Genomic DNA, 24,995 nt, shown 5'->3' with positions numbered 1-24,995 from the left:
GACTAAGGAGAGTAGTTGGATCGACGCATCCTCTTTTGATCGATACAACGCAGCACCAAACACCAAATTAGTTGGGCTGCCATTAATAGTTTCTTTCAACTCTATGGTGTTAACGTTATTACCCAATGGCTGCCAATGCTGCTTTTTAATCTTTTCAATGCTTCTACCTACCTTACCTACTAATTTACACAGCCAAGCTCTGCCTTCTTTGGATCATATTCATCACCTATATACAGTGAAAGTGACAATACCTCTATATAAATTAATAAGCATGCATGCACTGAAAGTCTTTTAAGATTAGGAGAGAAAGAAAAAAACACTACTTGTAAGGTCCCGTTTGGATGGATCTTATAACCTAAGAAAATAACAACTAAAAGAAAATTATTGGCATAGGTTTATCCATCCTCGAGCATCTCTCTATGTACATGCATACATGATGTGCTGCAGTACTTGTAGTGATACCTATGGAAGGGGACTTTACCAGCCAAGGATGCATTACAGCAGGAACAACTAATATCATCTCCTATTCCACCTTTCAGCTCTGAACCGCTTGGTGCCAAAGTAGTCTTCACCCCTTGGGCATTGAGAGTGACTGCTGCTGCTGATGCTGCCATTCTCTTCTCAGCTGCAGCTGCTCTCTTTTCTCTCTCAGCATCCCGTGCCCTTTTTAGTTCCTCCTGATTATAGAATATCCAACAAATTATTTTTGATTGATAAAAGAAAAAAATTGAGTTGACGACATGAAATGGAATTGTATCTTTATAGTTGAAACACTAGCAAGCACAGATCCAACTGCAAAATAGTAGTACTATCATTAATTGAGATTAACCTCGGTGGATATGCGTGCTCCACCGCTTGATTGCGGTTGTCCTTTAATAGTTGAGGCAGAAGAAACTCCCATACCAAGTGGAGCAGCAGCAGTAACCTGGGATACGGCTGCCTCCGCCTGCACACGTCATTCTGAATGTCAAGGTGATTCTTAAATTTGTATAATCTCTCCAAAAATCAGAATTACAAGAAAATCAGCTCTCTTTTTTTCCCCACTCTCCTCTTCCATTGATTCGTTAAGGTTTCTTTCTCTGTTTCTTTTACCCTGCCTCCCAAATAGACTGTTTGTAAATATTCAAATAATTATTAAGGAACTTTAGAAACCACTGAGCACATATTTGGGTTTCCAAATTGACGTAAAGTGAACCAAATCCAACTGTTATTATATATATATGGTATAGTTTCCAGTCATAGTAAGTGGCATTTAGAGTTGTAGACTGTCAGGGACTCATGCCCCTTATACTGATTCTAGTTACCTATTTCAATACACAAACTCCACTTAACTTGGATGCTAGTGGTTTTAGTTCTCTGAATAACTACAAGATGTGCTCTAAATTGCCCTTGAAGTTTAAACATGCCAAAATTTAAAAACAAAAGAATAAGAGGAGAAACTACTTATTTCAGGTTTCATGCAAGATTGAAATTAAATAACTGAGGATCTACCCAGTGTATAATTAAAATCTCCCATAAGAAATCAAAGATACAGATCCTCAATCTTAATATTGAGGATAGCTGCTGAATCACACTCACTTTATCCCAACTACTTGGAATCAGCTGCATGATGAATCTTATACTGTTCTACTCTCTAGTCTAGGGCCATAGCCGATGGCTTCTATAAATGATATCCATAAACTTTCGTAACACGACAAGTGCATACATCCTAAAATCGCAACAACTATAAAGAGCCTCCCACGCAATTCAAAATACTATTACTACTAAACCCTGGAACCCAAATGTTGCATAAGTTCAAATATTGAAACAAAATTCAATCCAGAAACTGCTTGATACGGAACCCGGGGTTAAGATACCCTATTTGGGTTCTCGCTATGGGTCCACTGGATTCAACAAAGGTCAAAACGTGAGAAGGGAATGGTAGACTTATAATAAACCAAAGTTTTAAGGGTTCACTGGGTAAGTAAAGAGGAGAGGATATATAACAAGGATTAGTAATTATAGTTTAGGGACAGACTTGGAAAGAAAGTTAATTAAAGGATAGGAGTGAGATAGAGAGGATGTGAGGGGTAATTTTGGAAAGTAAAAATAAAAGAATTTGTAACAAACCAAGGATATGTTACCAGTAACTGTGGAAAGAGAAGAGAGAAAGAGAGAAGATGGAAGGAGAAAGAAGTTGCTGAACACAATAGTCAAGAATGCTTGACTACCGTGGGTTGCCTCTTATTTACAATATCAGTCCAAGAATCCTACCTATAATACAACTCTAAATAAGGAAACCAAATAACACTAAAGCATCCTAAAAAGGCTAGAAAGGAAAGACAAATCATGATAGGAACTCTTCCTATCATGATCACTTAACCAGAAAACAAAGTATATAAGGAATTAGACACAAATTATTTACCCAAAAAAAAAAGGGAATTAGACACATATACCCCTGTTTCCCAGTACATAACTTAACAGGATTGAAAAATACACCCACGCATGAGATTGTCTTCAACCTCACGATGGCCAAAAAACCAGCTGAAAAGGTGATTCTGAGTGGAAAACCTCTCATATGGCCATTGTTTGACCTGAAAATTCAGGAGATGGATCGTTTCACCCATCCCAACTGAATCCAACAAGTACCACTCCAAATAGAGTTCGAAGATTAAGGAAATATAACCTGCAACTAAGATCTGGCGGTGGAGTAGAAAACCAGATTCTTGTGTCACCCTGGTTCTCACTTCTCACAACAGGTAAACTCTCCTGTTCTCAAAATCCACAGGTTAAATCGCCCTCAATAATAGGAAGGTATATTAGAATCTGAGATTGATCTGAGTTAAGTAATGGAGTTCTATGAACTCTCTCAAACCAGCAACTACCGCCAGTATAATAATATGGAGAACAGTAACAAGGAAATAAGAAGGAAAGGAAGAGGGTAACATAAATTTAAAGAACTTAGATCTGAGAAAGAAGAACCTGAGAAGGGGGAGGAGAAGATCAAACCTGAGACGAGATAAGAAGTCATAGGAGAAGAAGAGGGGGCGTAGCTCTTGGCAGCCAACGATTTAACTCCCAGTCTTAGTATTTTTTTGAATGTTGGTCCCAGTATCCATATTGGCCCAGGCCTCAATATTGGCCTTTTTTATCAGAAAAAAAATGGAGAATCCCCCAATCAAAATATTTTCTATCTGGATTTTTCTCCGTCTCAATAAGATAATCTTCCCCTAGATAATCATTAATAGAGATATCTTCTAGCCCATAAAACGATTCAAGTTTATGTGTGTTGTAATTATAGGGAATCTTTCGACTCTCGTTTACTTGTAAGGGTGATCCATAAAAATATAAGTCCTTCCTACTTTCATAATTATAATTAATATATTTATGTGATAAACGATCATATCTGTAGTGTTTTTAAAATTTTTCTTTTTGATTCGGTAATGACTCCACCGTAGAATCGTTTTCTCAAACAACTTTTCATTCCATTCTAAAAACTGTCAATCCAATGAAGGATTACAATGTATAAATAAAAGAAAATAAAAAAAGACTCCTAAATAGACTGTAAAACTGAAACAAACTCTAAACCAAATTATAAAACTAAAATTAGAGTTCCAAGCTAATTTGGACTCTCAATCCTACATTCCTACGTAGCTAACACCAATAAAGAAATAATTAAATAAACTTCAAATTACAAAAGGAGAAAGTTTTCCTCCACCCATAGAGGACTGTTCACCCACCATTCTAGGGTTAGGAAACCCCTATAGGGTTTTAGTATGTTCCCAAAATACCCTTCCGATCTTTATTACCAATACCAACTAAAATGATCAGACCGAATAGTTAAAGTTAAAAGGATAAATCCGCTCTTAGGAATCATTAAATCCCGTAAATGATTGTTCTGATATGTCATGGAAATTATTTGGGCTACAAAAATAAAATAATTCTGTGGTGGAACAAAATATCTCTCATTCCCCCTCGAATAGATTTTTCTTTTTAAATTTCAAAGGAATGTTGTTATGTTCTCCCACCCCCATTCACCGTGGGTGGAGGAAAAATCGGTCCATTATAAGATATTTCCTTAAATAGAAAACATCCTAGACAGCCCTATTGAACCATAAAATCAAGTTTGGACCTGGTCTGCCTTGCATTGGGTTATCCAGACCGAGCCAAGATGGTCCAACCATGGATGTGCACCTGCCTCACTGCTTTAAATGGTCTTCTAACCCTAAGTTAAGAATCACCATTACCAGCTGATCCAAGCTGAATCTCAACCCAAAAATGTCTGTTCTCTGTAAGTTGATCCCCCTCTGGTATCTCTTGGGGTATTTGGCAAAGAAAGGAACAGCCATATTTTTTATGACAAAAGTTTTCAATTTCCCCATATTATTGCCCTCATTTAAAGGTATATATTTAAATGGGCCAAATCTTTGAAGGCATTCAAAGACGTTAAATGCTTCCCAAAGGACTCTTCTCAATGGCTGCCCATATCCCTGATTGAATAGCAGCAAGATAAACTTGTTATCTCTTCTATGTAAGGTGTCACTTTGTAGAGCTAGATTTTGTAATAGTCCATTTTCTTCCTTTCCCGAATAAAATTTAGGAAGAAGAGAGATCCAGTAACCCACAGCAGATATATTCCCAAACCAAGTCAAAGGGTTCAGAAAAACCAGTCTCACAGTCTGTAAGCATGAAGTATATGCATAAAAACTGAGCATGCAAAGAAACAAGAAAATGTGAAATCCAGTGTATCATGAGTGCTTAAAATCAAGGAAATATGCACCTGAGCTTTTTTCTCCTTTGCTTTCCGCAATTTCTTCAATTCTTTTGATTTGGCTTTCCTCTTCGCATCTTTCTCAGCCTAAAATATAAAACCAAATATAACATCACAACTTTATAACTTCCTAAACATTTCAACATTATTTTTAAGTTCCTGTACCTGAGTTCAGTGTATCATTGATAGTTGACGGTCTAACAAGACTAAATATGAATAGGTCCATAAATTTTACAACTGGTATATGCCTTCACATTAGGTATATTCAAATGAATCTAGGTAGTTTAATTTACTGCACAAGTACAATAGATGGCCCACGGGCCCTTCAAAATTGCTTGAGACCAACATTGTCAGACTCTCAAATAATGATACCTATGTCTCAACACCAGAAACAGGTTACAACCAAGAAACGGAGGCTAAACAATATTTTTCACAGGCTGAAATAAAATGCAGACCCTTCCTACCTTAATTCTTGCATTGAATAATCCTAGGATACACCCTTATTCTGTCTTGGTAAGTCAGCATATATTACAATCATGCACACATGCCCAAAAACAAGTAAATAAAGTGTACATGGTCATAACACTGCACCACTTTCAACTGCCTGCATCAATTTTGAATGTCAAGATGAGTCTTGGCATTGAGTAAGTCTAATAACTGTTCTAGTAAAGTATAAAAAACTGTTTTAGTAAAGTATTATCAGAATATTTAGACAGGTACAGCTAAGCTCATAGAGGAGCATCAATCAATACCATAGTTGTCAAGGCGCCTAGGCGAACCAAGGCGAGGGAGGGAATAAAAAACCAAGGCGACAAGGCATCACCTAGGCGACCAAGGCAACACAAGAAAACAAGGCGAGAGAAAGGTGCCTGGATGACTAGGCGACGCCTTGACAACTATGATCAGCACCAAGAAGAAATTAAGAACCATTACCAGTTTAGCAGCTTGAGATTCCTCCATTTCTTTTGTCAGTGGACTAGGTACATTAGCAGCATGCCAATCCCACTTATCCAGGTTCAAAGCCATGAAACGTCTAAAAATGTTCCTAACTTCCTTCTCAGCTGCTAGCATATATGGTGTCCGTCCCCTTGAATCTTTAATGCAAGGATCCAAACCCTGTTCTAATAGATCCAAAGTTTTTTCAGCATTGCCAGACATCGCTGCCTCATGTAGAGCTGTTGATGTAACAATAATTTCACTTTCAGTTGATGCAGACAATCCATCAGAATTTTTTAAATCTGAATTCACTTCAGCAGTTTCCTCATTTTGCAATTGATCCAACAACTGTACATCATTGGACTCGGGGTTGCTACCCTGTGCAGTGCTCAAAATTAATGCAGAGTTATCCTTTATGCTTGGTTGACATTCCTTCTCATTTATCTCATAGACCACACGGGTCAAAAGATTATACACCCGCTTAGCTTCCTTGAAGGTAGGCCGCCGGACAGTTAAAGGGACATGCCATACAAATGAATGCTCATGATTGAAGTGTGCTTTTCCTCCAGTAAAAAGCAGTTGACGATTATTTGAAGGAGCATGAACAAAAATGCATGATGAAGCATCAAAAAATGGCTTCCAAGAAGCAAGTAATTCTTGAATTTCCTATAACAAAAAAAGATGTAATCATAAGCATATGGGTAACAAACCTATCTGAAAAACCAAAAGACACAATACCAAAACCTGATTTCACATCATCAGAAAATGCCAAGATAAAATGAAACAATGGCAACAGACATGATTAATAACCTCACTATGTCAAGTAAGGAAAATTAAAGAAAACAACAAATCAAATGACTATTTCAACATGGGAATATAATTCTGGTAAGATGGATGCAATACAGTAACTTCAATCAGGTCACATTTGATGTCCAAATATTTAGTAGAGAAAAAATCTTCAACACCTTCTTCAAGGCAGACTCGTTATACCGGCGAAGAGTTGATCCAGCAGAATGTGCAGCTTTGCCACTTGCATCTTTAGATGATTGCTTTTTACCAGCCTTAGCCCTCACAACATATCTAGCAAAGAAAAACAACAGAGTAAAAGATGGGCTTAGGAAAAACCCAATTAAATTTCACCAAAATTTCACAATTAAGCAAATTTGTTGGGATTAATTTTTCTAAAAAAGCACCTGGTAGATTCAGAATCAAATTGACACAAGCTCATTAAAATTAAATATGAGTTAATGCATAAACACAAGATTGCTGCGTAAAAACCAAAAATAAAATAAAATTTATACATCCAAACTAGGTCAGTTTTAGCCTAGAAACAGAAACAGAAAATCAGATACACAAAAATATAGAAACCAGAGCACTTCAATCAACAATTCACTTCACACAATTCTAAACTAGATAGAGTATGAACTGGCATATCTTGGGGCCAAAAAAAATGAAACCATCTAGTTTGGCTAATTAACTCAATGGGAACACATGAAACAGGGTAACAGTCAAATAACAAAAGACCAACCTGTGGAATGTTTTGCAAGCCACAATAGAGTTTCCATCAAACACACATCCAGCAAAGTGCCCTCCACTTGCAAGCAACACAACTCGTAGACATGTTTTATCCCGAGGTTCACAAATCAATTTTTTCAATCTCCCAACTATCTCACTCTCTCTCAAGCATGATTTAGATTCGCCATTCTCCACGGACAGTAACTTGTCGTCATGAAATGAGAGATTTTCAGATTCATCCAACAGCAAACACTTCCAAATAGAAACCATCTCTCCTGTCTTTAGACGGATAAATAGTTTATGTTTCATGTTATCGCCTGTTTTCCTGTGTACATCATTGCTTGGACAGAATCCCTTCTCTGTCTCATCTTCTGACCCTGATATACTTGATATGTCATAATCATTGGTAACAGACTCTGAGGTCAACTCATCAAAATCTTCCTCTTTGATAGTATTTTTCCCAGAAATGCTCAGCTTGACCTAAGACCAGACATGAACAATGATAGTGCAAGGTAAGAGAAAAATCAGCTGCAATACGTTTTATGATTGTACATCATGATCCCTGAACACAACAGTGGGTTATATACAAAAAATAGACAGCTGGTGATAAATAGAGAAAAATGGTACCTTTGGATGCCTATGCCTATAAACTATCACAATGTATATCTTAAGAAAATTAACGTAGGAAAGAGAACATCATGCTTCATCACATTCCAATGTGCCCATGGAACAAGGACATTGCATTCAGTAGTATTCTACTATTCTTATGAATCTATCCAATAGACAAGTGAGCTGAAACCACTTTAGGATAAGCTATTCGAAATGGTTTCTTAAATACGGGCACCTTCCAATTTCCAATTTGGAACGAAGTGGGCTGTGGTGATGTCAGAATTTGCACATATTTGTAACTACTTAGTGATCAGTCCGCTAGTTTCTTTGGGAACTAGTCATTAATGGTCAGCTTAATTGGTACCTCACACCCTTTGGCTCTACCCATGAATTATCCAGTAATTAGGTCTTTTCACAATGAGATCTAACTATACAATATCGGCATTTAATTATGAAGGTCGTTCCCAAAAAGGGAAGAACTCCTTACCATCCTTTCCTATAAAAAGACCACGGCCAGGGGGGATCACATCTAAATACTCAGTCACATGTTATGCTACACAAATATAATATAAATGAAAATTAAAAAAAAAAAAAAAAATCCAAACCAAATACATGACATTGTGAAAGAGACAACGCTAGGCTATTAAGGAAATGCCAGAATAGTTTTATAGATCCCGGACAAATCTTTTGAAGTTATAATATATCTAACAAGTACTTTATAAAGGAACATTATTTGAGTGAAGACGACAAAATGAGACAACATGCCCAAATAATGTGGTAAAAATGATGCAGAGAGGAGGAATACTCGACATACTTCCGCAAGAAGAAAAGGGGCCAGCAGGCCCAGCTGTAAGTCTAGCTCGGCTAGGCTATCTTTCAGCGCATTCATGGGCTTGGTCCAGCCCATCTGGGGCTTATAGTTGCTTAGTTAATTTGTTACTTAGATTCCTAGTTTAATTATGTTTTCTTTAAGTTATGATAGTAATTAACAAGAAGGATATTTCATAGCTTGAGTAGGATTTAGTTTTCCTATTCAGATTAGGAATAGGTTTATTTGCTTGTCTATTTAAACTCTGTAGATCCAAGAGCTCAGACACGTTATTGATTAATTTGAAGCTTTTGCTCTGCAACTCCTGTCTGCTCCTGTGGGTGGGGAAAACCTGAGTTATCTTATCTCTATTTTCGTAGTCTGTTTTGTGTGGTTCAGGTGCTGATTCAATCACCCATCGATTGGTATCTCTGATCTTAAGTTTTAATCTCTAGTTTGCATTAGTTCTTCATGCTCAGACCGGTGGTTTATATTGGTTATGTGATTCTGATATTTTAAACCTCAATAACATCTCCCTTTTTTTTTTTTTTTGGTGGGGAGGGGGCGGGGAGGGATAGGTCCTACTCTATTCTATTCTAAGAGGGAGAGAAGCTGTGAACCAAGAGGCTTGAACCCAAGACCTCCTGGTAGCAATGGACTTTTACGCACCACAGGCTACCAAGTGCGCTAAACACTTGTTCACCCGTTTGTTAACCTGCGGTACCCCCGTTTTGGGTTAATATTTCACCCTAACTTCTTTGCAACCGCAGACTGATCTGCTGATCAGATTGGGCCCATCTATTGGGGTTTTCAAGGCCCCCTAGGAGTAAAACTTGACCCAAGTATGGAGTGATTCTGAGGTCTTGATCTTCTGCTATCAAAATCTCCTTATTTCTGCAACTTTCCTATTTCAGATTTGGTATTTTTTTTAAAAAAGGGTCCTAGTGCATGAGGCTCCCGCTACTACTAGGTCTAAGAGGGGCAAAAGTACGAAGCTTTACCCCTTGCTTTACAGGAGAGGCTGTTTCCAAGTTTTGAACCCACAACCAACAGGTTGCAATAGAACTTAACCATTATGCCAAGGCTGTGATCATTGAGTCTGCCTTCTCTTGTTGCTCTTCCATCTTCAAAACTTCAATGGTAGCATCTGTTGGAGGTGGAAGGTGATGGGAACCAAATGTGGCTTTAAATGTTTCCTTCACGCTCTCTTCAAGTTTAAGTGTCTTTTGGTGGTAATCTTGTGGAAGGGAGAGCTTTTTGCGCATATGTTCCTGTAGGTACTTGTTCTTCAATTCATACTTCATTTCTTCCCAAGTCCTAGGTTCACGTCCCCTAGCTATGAGTCTCTCTTCATGGAGTTTCCACCATATTCTAGTATAACTAGTAAATCGGGAGTAAACAAACCTAAGCTTCCGTTCCTCCGTTGGGTTGTACCAGTCAAAATATTCCTCTAGAGAATCCAACCAATCAAAGAAGAATGATAGATCCCTCTGCCCAGCAAAGGAAGGAACTTCTGACTTCATCTTCCTTGTATTAACATCAACCCAACAAGAAGGTGATAGGCTCTGATACCAAATAATGTAGAAGAGGTTAAGCTAAAAACCACTCTACAATAGGATTGATGACAGGTTGCAGTAGAACATCAAATTAGCAATAACACCAGAATTGGTAACTTAGGAGGTAGAGATCAAACCAGCCTGTAGAACAGTGTCAAACTTAGGTCGAGTGAAGATGGAGGTGAAGGGATGCTACACTCCAAATTTCAGCCAATTCCGATGGCTAGGTTGAGAGATTTGAGGGTGACACCAAAATAGAAAGTTAAGCCCTGCAGGCCAAACCAGCCAACAAATTGGACTCAAATCTGGATCGAGTGGAGGCCCTGTTGCAGGTGCTTTGTGCTCCAAAAATCAGCCAATTCTGATGGCTGAGTGCTGAGATATGAAGAGGGCCAGAAAATAGAAACTAGCCTTCAAAATAGAAGGTCAACGCAGAGATCAATCTGGGCAGCAGTAGGGGAAGCCAAACACAATCAAGTGGAGGGCAGGAGGTGTCCCTGATATGCTTTGAATAGGATCTCAGCAGGGTAACAGGTTGCTGAGTTCTGAAGCCTTGAGATTGCAGTAGGGTCTGATGGAGAAAACAGAGCCGCAGGAGTGCTTCAGCCTTCTATTGGTTGTGAGCAGCGGCAACAGTACTTGAAAGGGATTGGGGATTTGGATCTGGTCTTCAAAGAATTCTCCAGGTATTAGTCACAGGGCAGCGGATCGAGTAGGATAGGAGAAGAAAGGTAGAAGAAATAGAAAAGGGGGATAAGGAGATTTGGCTCTCTTACCCAGGCTCTCAAAGCCCTAGCGGTTTTGGCTCTCACCAGTCAGGTCTCTCAGCCCTTCAAGTCACTCACAATGGACAAGAGAATCTTCATTGCATTCAAGCAAAATTTCATTCATCAACTAAATCGTGGGGAGCCTCTAAGGGCTGTTACATATAAATAAAAGCATAGCTAGCATCTCAAGCTTTAACAAAAACAGAAACTATTTGAAAATAAAAACTAACAAAATTTAGTAACTAAGAAAGACACGAAATAGAAACTAAATATTGCATAAAAATAGAAACTAAATTGAATCTTCTAGAAGTGCAGCCAGCCTCCTCTTCTTGTGGACCCCACTGGAGATTCTTCTTGTCATAACTTAAGTCATGTGGTCCCCACCTTTATAAATAACCATTGGCCAGCAATTTGTACTCAAATATTGATAATATAAATAGACAATTATACCCTTCACTTAAAAGCTTGAATCATTAATAATTAAAAGATTATTCTGCCCCCACGATTTTTCTAGGAATATTCTCACCAAGGGGTTATGACACTGTTCACGTGAACAATAACATGAACAGTGTTTTGGCGTCCTTTTCTTCATGTTTTGTCCTACATCAACCTATTTGAGACTGACTCTTAGAGTTTGACCTTCATCTGAGAAGAATGGATTTTTAGTTGAATTTCGGGTTGAATATCTGAGTTGGGTTTGGTTGAGATCTTGTCCGGGTGGTTGTTCTATCAACCCCCACCAAAACATAAGTAATACCAACATTAGGCCTAATTGCAGTCGTATTTGTAGGGAACGATCCAATGTGAAGTTATGACAAATTCCAGCTGAAATGGAACATTACAGCCAAAATTCAGGATATTGACTGACACATTTGGAATCAACCAGAATATAAATTTCAGCGGGATGCACCATGTTAAGTCGTACTTTCAAACAAAAATTACAGAGTTTGGCCACAAAAAAAGGGCATACCCAGTGCATGAGGCTCCCGCCACTGCGGAGTCTGGGCAGGGTCATAATGTACAGTCTTACCTCTGCTTGCGCAAAGAGGCTGTTTCCAGACTCGAACCCGTGACCACTTGGTCACAATGGAGCAACCTTACCGTTGCACCAAGGCCCATCCTCTAGAGTTTGGCCACAATTGAATTGGAATTTACAACTAATTGCACAACTGAGGAAATTGATGTGTCACTAATGGATTTGCAGGACAACACATAAAAAAGAAAAAAAAGGTCTCTAGAGAAATTGCTTACTTCTCTTTTTCAAACCTAAATTCAAACAAAAAATGAAACCCTAGTTGATGGTCATCTCAGTTGACCATGTTGATTGAATACTTCTCCTTCTTAAAGCTGAAATACCATAACAAGTACCTTTTATACCTCAGGTTTCTTGCACAAGACCTATGAAATTGCTTACTCTTTTTCAAACCTCATATAGACTTACTCACATGATCTTTCAATGAAATAACTAGCTGAAATGCCCTTAAATCACATAACTACTCATAAAATTCATCATTAACAACAAGGGCGACAACATCTCTACTTATTAGTACCACATTTTAGTGCTCCACTGCATCACATTACAGTTTCCAGGCAAATTCATCCCCTCAGCTTGCATCTATATTCATTGTCCACCAGTTACTCTTGATCCAAGTTGTAGCAAGATTCAAGGGGTAATCATTTGAATCAAAACAAATTATAGCAGGCTCCACTAAGCTAAACATGTCAACAGTTTGATAACCATCCAAGGAGCATCTGTTGATATACATTGTTGTTGCCCTCACTTAATAGCTTGAGCCTTTAGGATTAGCAGTTGTAACAAGGTATCAGATCAGAGATGAGGATGTTAAGATGGATGTGTGGAAAAACAAGAAAGGATAAAGTACGGAATGAACTTATTAGATCGGACTTGGGAGTAGCCCTGATCAATGACAAACTACAAGAGAGTCGTTTAAGGGGGTATGGTCATATTCAACGGAGCCCTAGTGACGCCCCAGTAAGGAGTGATATGATTCCGATTGAAGGGGCTAAAAAAACTAGGGGCAGACCTAAAATGACTATAGGAGAAGTGGTGGGGAAGGACATGCATAGGCTAGGGCTTGTTCCAAGTATGACCTCGGACGAGAGCATACTAGAGGTCAAGGATCCATGTCTCACGACTGCACCCCATTTAGCTGAGATTCTCTTCCTAACTTGTTTGGATCCATGTAGCCGACCCCATTAATTTGGGAAGTGCAACAGGGTTACAGATGTAGGACAAACCCTAGGGGCTAGGGAATCCCACAATAGGACAGGTTCACAGTGTGTAACACCCTAGTGGAGACTTAAAATAAGGGGCGCTGGATTTTGCACAACACCACATTCAGCATGAGACATAAAAGAGCAGAATTTACTAATGGCAATCATCAATAGAAATCACATGAATGCACACCAATAGGTCTTAGGAATCAATTCTAGCAACCTATATGGTTAAGTCCACAAGGCTAGGCAAGTAAATTCATGGCATTGCATTCAAGGATTCAGTAGGCATGCATGACAGTCCATATGAGATAAGAAGCCATTGACATTAAGCATTAGAAACACATACAATAACAAAACAGTACAACTGGTGTAAAATAAATACTGTTTCAGGTCTGAAATAAGTGATAAGTCATGCAAAAATTATCAAAATAAATTTCTGTTACTAGGTTTACACAAAGAGTGGGCTGTAGGGTTTAGGTTGGGGTTAGGGTTTCAAGGTGAAGTGTGGATATGGGGTAGGGATGGTTAGGAACTGGGTTAGGAAGGGAAAACAAAAGGATTTTGGTTAACAGAGAAGGAGGGAGTGGGGGAATAGTTTTAATGGGACTGGGGTGCTTCAGTTACAAGGACAGGGAAAAAAGGGCTCACGACAGCAGCAGGGGGAATGGGGACTCACGACAGCAGCAGCAGGGAGGGAGAAGGGATTCACAGCAGCAGGGAGGGAATAGGTAGTCACGACAGCAGCAGCAGGGAGGGAGAGGGAGAAGAGAAAGGAGAGCCGTAGGGGAGGGGAAGAAAGAAAGAGAGAGAGATGAGGGAAAGAGGGTCGTACCTTGAGACGGAGAGGAGTAATCGTGAAAAGGAGGGAGAGCTTCACGCAGCACTGTTCTCTTCAATCTTCATTCATTCGTTGCCTTTCAAATATAGTTCAATACACTTAAATAGAAACTAAAACAGTCATATACCTAAACTACCCTTACTTAAGTTACAAGACTGAAACAAAAAAACTGCAGGAATAAATAAATAAAAGTACTAAAACACCCTTCACTTATTTAACAAAGTACTAAAATAAAAAGACCAAAATAACCCTAGGAGTCTAAACAGCCCTCTAGAAGTCTCTGAAGTCTCTGAAAGCATCGTCGAACCATAGTAACTGGCCCCGTGGTAGTCTCCTGCGCCTCTGGTAGTAGTGCACAAAGGGCCTCTGGTAATGGTCCGGCATGATGTCCCCATCAATCCTCCCCGCCCGTGAAGAATTCACCTCTGGTGAATGAAAACTCTGGTAGAGCTCAAAGAGGTCGGGGTCAATGCGCTGGAAGTCATCAAATGGAATCCAAGAATTGTCGCTCGCCGGTCTTCCGCTCCACTTTACAAGGAACTCTCGCCTCCCCCCTTGGGTAGTGGATATAACTCTCTCATCAAGTACATCCTCAATCTCTTCAGGCCTGGTGGCAAAACGAGGTAAAGGAGGGGGTGTAGTGGCAGGTAGGGTAGGGCTATGCTAGCTAATGCCAAAAGGAGAGTCGTCCAAGGCATCTAGGTAAGGTGAAGGTGTTGTGTCTGGGCCATGATAGGGAGCAAGGTCTTCAACATTGAATATGTTACTAATCCCCATATCAGCTTGCAAATCAATCACATACGCACTGGCACCAAGCCTTTTGATAACCTTGAATAGGCCTGCCCCACGAGCATGAAGCTTGCTCGCTCTTCCTCTAACAAACCTAGCCGAATGGATCCGGACCATTACCAAGTCGCCTTCTTCGAACTCCTGCAACCAACGATGAACATCTGCATAAGATTTATACTGATCATTGCTAGAAGCAATCCGTTGTCTTATCTCTGCATGTAAATCATGCAAACGTTGTGCAAAAGACTCGGCTGACTCGCTGACTCTAGAACTGACTAGTGCAGGGGTAAGGTCTATGGGTGCTTTAGGCTGTGTGCCCAAGCATATCTCAAAGGGAGACAGACCAGTCGACCGGTTCTTGGACATGTTATAGGCAAACTCAGCATGAGACAGGACACGATCCCAAGTACCTAGACTCTCACCTACGAGACATCGAAGAAGGTTACCAAGACTCCTATTGACAACCTCAGTCTGACCATCAGTCTGAGGGTGGAATGCAGATGAAATGGCTAGTAAACTTGACATCTCTGTCAGACACTATAGTAAAAGGGAGCCCATGATATTTGAAGACATTATGAAAGAATAATTTTGCTACCGCGGAAGCATCAGATGTCTTCGAACATGGAATGAAATGGGCCATCTTTGAGAATCGATCTACAACCACAAAGATCGAATCATTGCCTCTCACAGTCTTGGGCAGACCAAGCACGAAATCCATGCTAAGGTCCTGCCATGGGGCATGGGGCACAGGCAAAGGAGTATAAAGACCAGTGTTCTGTTTCTGTTGTTTTGCAGTCTGACATGCACGACACTGGCGAACAACTCTGGCCACATCTCTTTGTAGGCCAGGCCAATAGAATCGGTCCTCAACAAGGGGAATGGTCTTGTCTCGACCAAAATGGCCAGCAGCTCCCCCGTTATGCAATTCCCAGATCAGATGATCCCTCAGAGAAGTCCTGGGAATGCAAAGGCGGCTCCCTTTGAACAGGAACCCGTCCCTCAGAACATAATCAAGATGAGGCACCGGCGGGTCCCCGCTGAGGGAAGTAAAAACTACTCCAAAATCAGGACAAGTGGGGTGCTGGTCCTTCAACTGATCAAAACCGACAACTTGCACACTCAGACTGTGCAGGAGGGACTTCACACGACCAGATGCACAATAAAGCTTTAATAAAGCATTGACTCGACTCAGGGCATCGGCGGCTTTGTTCTCCACCCCAGGCTTGTGCTTGGGCACAAAAGTATACTCCAACAGAAATTCTACCCACTTGGCATGTCTGGGGTTTAGTTTCTTTTGGGAGTTCAAATATCGAAGGGCCTGATGATCGGAAAACAGGACGAATTCCTGCGGTAGCAAATAGTATCGCCAATAGCGTAAAGCTTGGACTACCGCATAGAATTCCTTATCGTACGTCGAGTATCGTTGCTTGGCTTCATTCAGTTTCTCACTGAAGTAAGCAATGGAGTATGCTTCTTGACTAAGGACACCTCCTATTCCGACCCCTAATGCATCACAGGCTACCTCAAAAACTTTGGAGAAATCAGGTAAACGCAGAACTGGGGATTCTGTCATTGATTTCTTAATTTCCTGAAAGGCTAATGAAGCACTCTTAGTCCACTTGAACTCCCCTTTTCTGATGCAATCTGTAATGGGAGCCATGATGGAACTAAACCTGTAGATGAACCGCCTATAGAGAGTGGCTAAACCATGAAAGCTTCTCACTTCATGAATAGTTGTTGGTTTGGGCCACTCTACTATTGCCTTAACTTTTTCGGGGTCGGCTGACACTCCGTTCACCGATACAACAAAACCCAAGAAAATCACCTGGTCGCTCAGAAAGGTACACTTCTTAAGATTAGCATAAAGCTTCTCTCTCAGAAGGGTTTGGAAAATCTGACTCAGGTGATCAAGGTGAGCTTCCTTGGTCTTGTTATAGATAAGAATATCATCGAAGTAGACCACAAGAAACTTCCCCATGAATGGTCGCAACACCTCCGTCATGATCCTCATGAAGGTACTGGGGGCGTTTGACAGACCAAATGGCATGACTAGCCATTCATAAAGGACATCCTTTGTTTTAAAGGCGGTCTTCCACTCATCCCCCGATCTAAGCCTTATTTGGTGGTACCCACTCTTCAAGTCAATCTTGGAAAAGATTGTAGCGCCAACCATCATGTCAAGCATGTCGTCAAGCCTAGGTATGGGAAACCTATACTTGACAGTAATCTTATTAATGGCCCTACTATCCACACACATACGCCATGTACCATCTTTCTTTGGCGTAAGCAAGGCGGGTACCGCACATGCGCTAAGACTCTCTCGAATGAAGCCCTTTTGGAGCAGCTCATCTACTTGCTTTTTTAGTTCGGCATGCTCCTTGGGGTTCAGACGATAGTGAGGTAAATTTTAGGAGCCTGGCACTAGATCGATGGCGTGCTGAATGTCACGCATAGGTGGTAACTCATCCGGTAACTCCTCAGGGAACAACTGCTCAAATTCCCTCAACAGAGGTTGTATGTCCTTGGGTGCCTCAGTGAGTAAGCGTGATACATCTGTATTACTCTGTATGGTAACCAAAGCATAAACAACCTTTGATTCTTTACACTCATTTTCAAATTGCTTCTGACTTAAGATGTTGAGTGTCTTCTTGAGGGTTTGTTTGGAAGTACTACCTTTATTCTCTGGAGCTTTCACATCCTTAGGGGCACTAGGGTTCAATCGAATTTTCTTCCCGTTGAATTCGAACACATAGGTGTTGGACCTTCCATAATTAGTGACATCTCTATCATATAGCCAAGGTCTCCCTAGGATGATATGGGCGACATCCATGTCTAGGACATCACACCATACTCTATCCTCATAGCCCGCAAACTGTAAGGGGACTAAGCACCTCAATGTAACGGGAATAGTAGACTGATCAACCCACGCAACCTTATAAAGCTTTGGGTGAGCCTCAGGTTTAAGCCCCATTCTGGACACAGCATTTTGGGCAACCACATTCATGCAGCTCCCACTGTCGATGGCAACACGGCAGTTTTTACCTTGGTGGCAAGTATAGGTGATGAAAATATTAGTCCGCCGCCAGTCATCGCTGCCATTGGGTTGTAAGACCATGCAACGCACAACACCCAGACGAGAGATATCAACTACCTCAAGCTCGTCGTCGGGCAGGGTCTGTGGTACCCTGCATCGCACAACTCCTAACCTAGAAGTGTCAGTCTCCTCATCAACCTCCTCATAAAAAATGAACTCATTAGGATTATGATCATCGTAGTCACCATCCTGATCATCACCCTGATCATAATCCTCAAGATTCCCCGCATAGAGATTTCGGGTTGGGCACTCTCTAGCTGCGTGTCCAATACCTTGACACTTAAAACACCGCATTTGACCTCCGACTGATGGTTTTGCTCCTAAGATACCCTTATCTTTGCTGTCAAAATTTCTTGGCGGGTTGTTGGGAGGCTTTGAGGGGTTTGTGGAAGATTGTGGAGGTCTTTTGAAGCTCGAGTCTCCTGTCGAGAAACTCTTCTTCAGGGGAAAAGATCTCATGGACTTTTCAATCTCTAAAGCTATTCTAAAGGCTTAGGGAACATCACGCACCAGGTGGGGTGCCATGTGTAACTGGATCTCGGAATGGAGTCCAGTCAAGAATCTAGACAATGTATGCTCCCGATCCTCATGGGTACGGCTCCTAATCTTTAATTCATTGAATTTAGCCATGTACTCCATCACGGACAGCTTACCTTGCTTCAAGGAATTCATGTCATTTAGGAGTTACAGCCTATAGGTGATAGGCAAGAACTCCCCTTTGAGCCTTTCCTGCATTTCAGCCCAAGTGGACACTGGCTCCAGACCAGGTTCCTGGTACTCAAGTTCAATTCAAAAGTCTTGTGTGGCTCCAGTTAGCTTCATCTTAGCAAACCTGAAACGGACTTCTTCGGACATACCATAAAAATCAAAGTACCGGTCCATTTGCCTGATCCAGTCAAGCAGGACTTTGGCATCGATCTGTCCATCGTAGGATGGTGCATCTACCTTCACCAGCCTCCTGACATCGAATCCTCTATCACATGGCTCAGAGTCTTCATCATCCTTGTGTGGGGGATAGTTTCTCTAAACACGATGCCCACGGGGAGCATGACCTCTACCCCTACCTCTACCACGACCATTTCCTAGGACGGGAACCTCTAATCTGCCTTCAGCCTCAGAGTAGGCATCATCATGTTCATCGTGGTTCGACTGCCTATCAATGCGTGGGACTGATGTTTCCACAATAGTAAGCCTCTCAGTAAGGGTATTGATGTTCCGCTCGAAGGTGCGAAGGTTATCAGTGTGAGCTTCTCGAGCTTCTCTGCTGGCACGCAGCTCAGCTTGAATTTCCCTAACTAGTGCTTCAAAGTTGGGGGGTGGGTCCATAGGTTGATATAACCTACCATTACGAGTGGTCATGCAAGGGAAGACATAGGAGGTCCTAAGACACTGTGTACCTAGAATGAAATAAAAGAAAGCTAGGCTTCTAGACCATGCTCTGATACCAGGTTGATGCAGGACAAACCCTAGGAGCTAGGGAATCCCACAATAGGACAGGTTCACAGGTGTGTAACACCCTAGTGGAGACTTAAAATAAGGGCTGGATTTTGCACAACGCCACATTCAACATGAGACATAAAAGAGCAGAATTTACTAATGGCAATCATCAATAGAAATCACATGAATGCACACCAATAGGTCTTAGGAATCAATTCTAGCAACCTATATGGTTAAGTCCACAAGGCTAGGCAAGTAAATTCATGGCATTGCATTCAAGGATTCAGTAGGCATGCATGACAGTCCATATGAGATAAGAAGCCATTGACATTAAGCATTAGAAACACATACAATAACAAAACAGTACAACTGGTGTAAAATAAATACTGTTTCAGGTCTGAAATAAGTGATAAGTCATGCAAAAATTATCAAAATAAAATTCTGTTACTAGGTTTACACAAAGAGTGGGCTGTAGGGTTTAGGTTGGGGTTAGGGTTTCAAGGTGAAGTGTGGATATGGGGTAGGGATGGTTAGGAACTGGGTTAGGAAGGGAAAACAAAAGGGTTTTGGTTAACAGAGAAGGAGGGGAGTGGAGGGAATAGTTTTAATGGGACTGGGGGGGTGCTTCAGTTACAAGGACAGGGGAAAAAAGGGCTCACGACAGCAGCAGGGGGGTGAATGGGGACTCACGACAGCAGCAGCAGGGAGGGAGAAGGGATTCACACAGCAGCAGGGAGGAGAATAGGGAGTCACGACAGCAGCAGCAGGGAGGGAGAGGGAGAAGAGAAAGGAGAGCCGTAGGGGAGGGGAAGAAAGAAAGAGAGAGAGATGAGGGAAAGAGGGTCGTACCTTGAGACGGAGAGGAGAAATCGTGAAAAGGAGGGAGAGCTTCACGCAGCACTGTTCTCTTCAATCTTCATTCATTCGTTGCCTTTCAAATATAGTTCAATACACTTAAATAGAAACTAAAACAGTCATATACCTAAACTACCCTTACTTAAGTTACACAACTGAAACAAAAAAACTGCAGGAATAAATAAATAAAAGTACTAAAACACCCTTATTTAACAAAGTACTAAGATAAAAAGACCAAAATAACCCTAGGAGTCTAAACAGTCCTCTAGAAGTCTCTGAAGTCTCTGAAAGCATCGTCGAACCATAGTAACTGGCCCCGTGGTAGTCTCCTGCGTCTCTGGTAGTGGTGCACAAAGGGCCTCCGGTAATGGTGCGGTGGTGCAGCATGATGTCCCCATCAGGTTCCCTAACACTTTCTCCCTCGGTGCCACGTGATGGTTTTTTTGCGTGGGTGCATGCCGTGTGTACAAGCTTGCACATGCGCCGGGGGGGGGGGGGAGGTGTTAATATACATAGTTGTTTACAAAAATATATATATACATTGTTGTTGCCCTAATTTAAGAGCTTGAGCTTTTGGGATAAGTGGTTGTAACAGCATCTATGTAAATGCATAAAAGCCTATGGATATTGTTTGGATACCAACCTGATGGGGAAAGCTCATAGCACAGTTATCAAATTAAGCTAATTAACAGTTGTCCATTTCTCTTCAAATTCCATTGCAAACTTTGTAAAGGATCAATATGTGAGAGGGTCACACTGGAAGACAAGGATACAGGTCAACTTCACCATCTATAGTTTGATCACTCTCCACAGGAATCAGTTTGATTTGCCTTGTAGCAAACAGGCTTGATTTGAAACTTGGCAAGACAGGCTCAGGCACCAAACTAATCGTATTGCTAGTTTTTATTCGACATGTTTGCCTCTCTAAGAAAGTAAACAAATGGACTTAGCTTTTCCCATCGCAACCAATTTTTAGTTTGATTACTTTACTACTACAGCCACAGCTAATGCATTTTCACTCCATAGATACCAGAAGAAAACCCCATACATGAACAAACTTACAACCCTGATCTGATCACCCAAACACCACTAAGTGTTGCTTGATTTTCTACTAACGCATTTCCCCTTTTGAAAAAGTAACAACAACAACAACTCAGCCTTATCCCAACTAAATGGTGTCGGCTACATGGATCCTTGCCCATCAATCAGCTCTATTCGAGGTTGTTAGAGTTGTTAGAATATCTTGTATACGGGTAGTTCTGTCATTGTCCTGTTATAAGACATGACCAAGTTGTATTTTTATTTTTCATGTTTTATTTTCCTTTACCTCCCTAGGGAGGTCTGTGTAATTTGGAAGAGTTTATTAATGAAGTAATATGTGTGTTGAGAATCACTCAACACACACAACTGATTCTCTCCCAACTCTTCTTCTTTTCTCTTCTTCTCTTCTTCCCCTTTCGTTCCTCCCTGCTGTTAACTCTTTAATCTCTCATTAGAATCGATCCATTGAAGCTTTAACTGAGGTCATATTTGAAACAAGCCCTAATCTATGTATGTCTTTCCTTACCACTTCTCCTAAGGTCATTTTAGGTCTGCCCCTAGCTCTTTAGTTCCTTCAATCTGAATCAAATCACTCCTCCACACTGGATCATCCAAAGGCTTCCATTGAACATGGCCATGCCACATCAAATGACTTTATCGTAGCTTATCACGTATCGGGGCTACTCCCAAACCAGCTCTAATATGATCATTCCTTACTTTATCCTTCCTAGTTTTTCCATTCATCCATCTCAACATCCTCATCTCCGCTACATTGAGTTTATCTATATGATGCTTCTTAACTGCCCAACATTCTGCGCCATACATCATAGCTGGTCATATGACTGTCCTATAAAATTTTCCTTTAAGTTTTAAAGGAATACGCCAATCAAACAACACTCCGGACGCACCCTCCACTTCATCCATCCTATTTTAATTCTCCATGAAACATCATCCTCTATACCACCTTCTTTATTTATGATTGAACCAAGATATCTAAAATAATCACTCTGTGGAATTTCCCTCTCATCAAGTTTCACCAACTCATTAGCCGTCCTAGCATAACCAAAATCACACACCATATACTCCGTTTTCGTTCTACTTATCTTAAAACCTTTTGATTCCAAGGTTGATCTCCACAACTCCAACTTAATGTTAATCCCTGTTTTTGTCTCATCCACCAAAACAATATTGTTAACAAAAAGCATACACCAAGGAACCTCATCTTGAATGTCTTTGATTAAATCATCCATGATAAGAGCAAACAAATAACGCTCTTAAAGCTGATCTTTGATGTAACCCAATTGTAATTGGAAATTCACTACCTTCCCCCCCCCCCTCACAGTTCTTACACTTGATACCACATCATTATACATATCTTTAATTATGTCCACATATTTACTCGAAACATTTCTCTTCTCTAGTACTTGCCAACTTAACTCTCTAGGGACTTTGTCATAAGCTTTTTCTAGGTCAATAAATACCATATGGAGATCCTTCTTGCATTCTCTAAATCGTTCCATAAGTCTCCAAATTAGGTAAATAGCTTCCATCGTGGATCTTCCTGGCATAACAACAAATTGGTTCTCCGTAGTAATAGTTTCTCGTCTCAAGTGGGTTTCAATAATCCTCTCCCATAGTTACATAGTATGACTTATTAGTTTTATGCCTCTATATTTATTGCAACTCTGAATACCACCTTTATTTTTGTAAATAGGAACCACGATGCTTCTCCTCCATTCATCTGGCATTTTTCGTGTGCTCATAATCTTATTAAACAGCTTGGTTAGTCAAGATAAACCACCGATTCCTAAGCTCTTCCATAGTTCTATTGGGATCTCTGGGCCTTGTGCCTTACCTACTTTCATCCTCATGAAAGCTTCTTTTACTTCAAACACCCTAATTCTCCCTACATATCTACGACATGTAGTGTCTTGATGGAATACAAATTAACAATTTTATTTATTCTTAACTTTTGCAATACAATGAAAGTTATTTAAAAACTTGACTAGTAGGAAGTTCAATCTATTGCTTCTTATAACAGATATGATCTTTCTACATCTGACTCCAGCTCTGAACAAACCAACCTATCTGCCGTTCAATCTTCATATAAGAGCCGTAAACCAGAATCAAACCAAATTCAGTTAAATTAAAAAAGTGGATAAGTGACCATCGAGAAATAATTATTGTGATAACCTACTATTAAAAAAAACCCTAATAAACAGAAAGTATTGAGAGTGAGAAGGGAAGACCATACATTGAAACGGTGAAAGTCGGACTTAAAATGAGAGCGTTGGTCTTGAAGGGACTCGAACTCCGCCTTACAACTATTGCAGGACAATCTCGACACAACCTTTTGGGTCTTTGGCAGATCCTCCGGAGATTCTACCTTCAGGTATTCGCCAATGGCTACTGCAGAGGTTTCTTCGAGAGGCTCGTAGGAAGAAACCAAAGAAGAATCGGAAACGGAGGTAGAAGTGTCCTTCCCATCATGAAGCAAGCGACATGAATCGAAAAAGTCAGATGGGAGGTCAAAGAGGGAACGCAATCTCTGCTCTACTTGACTGCTTTTGTTATCGCTGTCGCCGTCGCTTCTGATTGTGCTCGCCATTAAAATTAACCGATCCAATAACTCACGCTACGAATTGCGATTACGGTTTTATAGTTTACACTGATACCTCTATAATGAGTTTTGTGCACAGATGGCAGTAGGAGTGGAAGTCTGGAACTGGAAGGTCGAAAAAGTTTCATTGGCTACCGCGCTGATGCAGGAGTTACACGATCGCTTTTTTTTTTTTTTTAAAGAAATGATGTTTTTTGTTTTTGGGCGCAATATGCAATTCCAAAAATCAAGAAAATCAATCCCTTGACCTCGTGGGTGGGGGGTGGGAGGGGAGGGGGACATGCACTTCAATCGGTAAACCAACAACCAACCGACCAAGCGGGTTGTTTGCAACCCATAAGATTTGACCCTCCAACTGGACAAAGGCTATTTCAGACCTCCATAGATAAGGGGCGAAACATAATGATAACATTCATTAGTTTAAGAATATAATTATAACATAAAATCACTATGGATGAAAAGATTCTCTCTCTTCACTTGGGTGAGTGGTGAAAAACTTTCTCCGTAAAAATAAATGAACAATGTTTTTTTAAAAAATACCCTGACCACCATCGGGACGAGTAAATTTAAATTACAATTTTGGTTACAAATATGACATAAACGTGCCTAGGGGTGGAATCGGGATGGGTCCGGTTTTTTAAAACCTGGGCCCAATAGGGTCCCTAAGGCTCACAGTGCGTAGCCCGCCCTAAGGTCGAGTTGAAATATCTCAATCTAGAGTTGATCTTGTTGAGTTCACATCAAGCCAGGCTTCCCTCCCCCCTCCCCTTTTTCTTTCTTTTTCACATTAAAAAAAATGAGAAATGCTAAATTTGACTTAAATATTTAAAGATTTAATATATTAAGGGCAAGAGATTGCTACTAGGTTGTGTAGCCCCTACCCTAGTACATGCACAAGAACATCAACACGAATGTGATTTTTTATTTTAAGAGGAGTTGAGTAGTAATTTTGTGCACTCCTGTATCTAGGCACAGGAGCCATGCGACCAAGTTACATTCTTTTTCCCCATATATTAAATGGGCAAGCGATCATTGCTTGGCCACATAACCTCTGAACCAGCACAGAGTGCACAGAGATATCAAGATGGATGAGTGTTTATTATTTTATAGGGGCGGGATTGTAAATTCACACTACAATGTCA

At 40.7% G+C, this 24,995-nt stretch overlaps 1 protein-coding gene across 1 annotated transcript; it reads right to left on the bottom strand.

Annotated features, from left to right (window-relative positions):
* Window positions 1-313: 313 nt before the first annotated feature.
* On the bottom strand, window positions 314-23,868 carry LOC122664308 (ankyrin repeat and zinc finger domain-containing protein 1). The gene is made up of 7 exons (XM_043860071.1): window positions 23,488-23,868; window positions 7,215-7,681; window positions 6,652-6,766; window positions 5,684-6,352; window positions 4,760-4,837; window positions 830-946; window positions 314-677 (listed from the first exon to the last, which is right to left on the bottom strand). Exons 1-7 carry the CDS (start codon window positions 23,839-23,841, stop codon window positions 396-398), a joined length of 2,082 nt encoding a protein of 693 aa, XP_043716006.1. The 5' UTR covers window positions 23,842-23,868; the 3' UTR covers window positions 314-395.
* Between the last annotated feature and the right edge of the window lie 1,127 nt (window positions 23,869-24,995).

Source organism: Telopea speciosissima, chromosome 6 (assembly GCF_018873765.1).
Source record: "Telopea speciosissima isolate NSW1024214 ecotype Mountain lineage chromosome 6, Tspe_v1, whole genome shotgun sequence".
NCBI classification, from domain to species: Eukaryota; Viridiplantae; Streptophyta; class Magnoliopsida; order Proteales; family Proteaceae; genus Telopea; species Telopea speciosissima.
This window is presented reverse-complemented; position numbering and strand designations above follow the sequence as displayed.

Excerpts from the sequence above, each read along its gene's own strand:
- LOC122664308 (XM_043860071.1), bottom strand. The coding sequence starts at position 23,841 with ATGGCGAGCACAATCAGAAGCGACGGCGACAGCGATAACAAAAGCAGT. Across the intron at positions 6,767-7,214 it reads GCTTGCAAAACATTCCACAG|ATATGTTGTGAGGGCTAAGG; the intron begins GTTGGTCTTTTG and ends TTTCTTTGCTAG. Across the intron at positions 6,353-6,651 it reads ACGAGTCTGCCTTGAAGAAG|GAAATTCAAGAATTACTTGC; the intron begins GTGTTGAAGATT and ends TTTTTGTTATAG.